The sequence below is a fragment of the Nematolebias whitei genome, chromosome 7 (genome assembly GCF_014905685.2).
Source record: "Nematolebias whitei isolate Nwh7 chromosome 7, NemWhi1, whole genome shotgun sequence".
NCBI classification, from domain to species: Eukaryota; Metazoa; Chordata; class Actinopteri; order Cyprinodontiformes; family Rivulidae; genus Nematolebias; species Nematolebias whitei.
In genome coordinates this window covers 5790527-5791866 of record NC_056504.1, presented here as the reverse complement: position 1 = coordinate 5791866, position 1340 = coordinate 5790527, and the positions used below count along the sequence as shown (strand labels likewise).

Below are 1340 nucleotides of genomic sequence, written 5' to 3'. Positions count from 1 at the left end.
CAGTTGGTCGTCTTAAAACGGCAACAACTGAAAGCAGCGTTTTACTTTACTGCTCGTTGGATCAGGGGCACATCTAGAAAATGTTCAGACGGGGGCCACTAATAATCATGACATTATGATGTGACACACAGTAGGGCTACTTTGGGTTCTTATGCTACAGCTCAGATTATGAATTGAGATCGAGTTATTTGTAATAAAACATAACTTTTCGCCACATTTTCATGGTGGGCTCTTACCTTCAACAGCATGATGTCGTTGAGAAGCATCCAGTTGTTGAAGCCAGGATTTTTGATGCTAAATATGACGTCAAACGTCTGCTCAAATCCCTCGACTACTAAGAGGTTGAATTCACCCAGGACCACTTTCATCTGTTGAGTCCTGCAAAAACACAGAAGAGTTCAATACCTAAGATTTATACAACTTTTCACTGATCATGACTGTTTTATGTTTCTGTCACATAAAGTTTAAATAGCTGTCAATCAAATTAAATATTCAAACACATTGCATTCGAGTCACAGAGCTGAAAGCTGCAAGAACTTACGGCTTCCAGCAGTGGGCGGCAGACACCACCCACTGTGGGTGAATGAGGATTCCTCCACAGTAGTGGGTGTTGATGTACTGGAGGGAGGCTTGATACTTAATGGAGTAAGGTTGAACCACTGAGCCCCCAACGATTCTGTCCCCACATAAACCTGAGACATGCAGAAAAGTCACTATTTATTGAAAAAAAAGGTTGTGTCCTGTGCAGCTTTATATTTTAATTTAGAGACACGTTCAGTTCCTGATAAAATGCCAATATGTTTATGATGATCTATGTCAGGGGTCTGCAACCTGCGGCTCTGGGGCCACACGCGGCTCTTTGGTCCTTGGTCTGCGGCTCCTTGAAGCTTTGACCAAACATCATGCAAAACGTAAATTCTTTAGTTTTTATAGTCACAGTAAAAAGAAATGACAAGTTTTAGCAGTTTTTCTGCAAATGTTAACAAAAAAATACTAAAACAAGGAGAAAATAATGTTGATTGGTTTTAGCTACTTCATTTTTCCAATTTCCGTCCTTAAAGTGGCGTCTTTCTGTCAAATCCACCAGAATTTGGAATTTCTTTAGGACATTTGTCTAGAAGAAATATGGTGAAAGATAGATAGATAGATAGATAGATAGATAGATAGATAGATACATAGATAGATAGATAGATAGATAGATAGATTAATAGATAGATAGATAGATAGATAGATAGATAGATAGATAGATAGATAGATAGATAGATAGATAGATAGATAGATAGATAGATAGATAGATAGATAGAGAGAGAGAGAGAGAGAGAGAGAGAGAGAGAGAGAGA

General features: G+C 38.4%; 1 protein-coding gene across 1 annotated transcript in view; it reads right to left on the bottom strand.

Moving 5' to 3' along the window:
- LOC119412119 (trypsin-like) overlaps nucleotides 1-1340 on the bottom strand; it is a 4502-nt gene that overhangs the window by 2818 nt on the left and 344 nt on the right. The window contains exons 2-3 of the mRNA XM_037679093.1: nucleotides 542-713; nucleotides 237-378 (exon numbers count right to left, since the gene is read on the bottom strand). Coding sequence (XP_037535021.1) covers nucleotides 237-378; nucleotides 542-713 — 314 coding nt within the window. The remainder of the gene's footprint in view (nucleotides 1-236; nucleotides 379-541; nucleotides 714-1340) is intronic.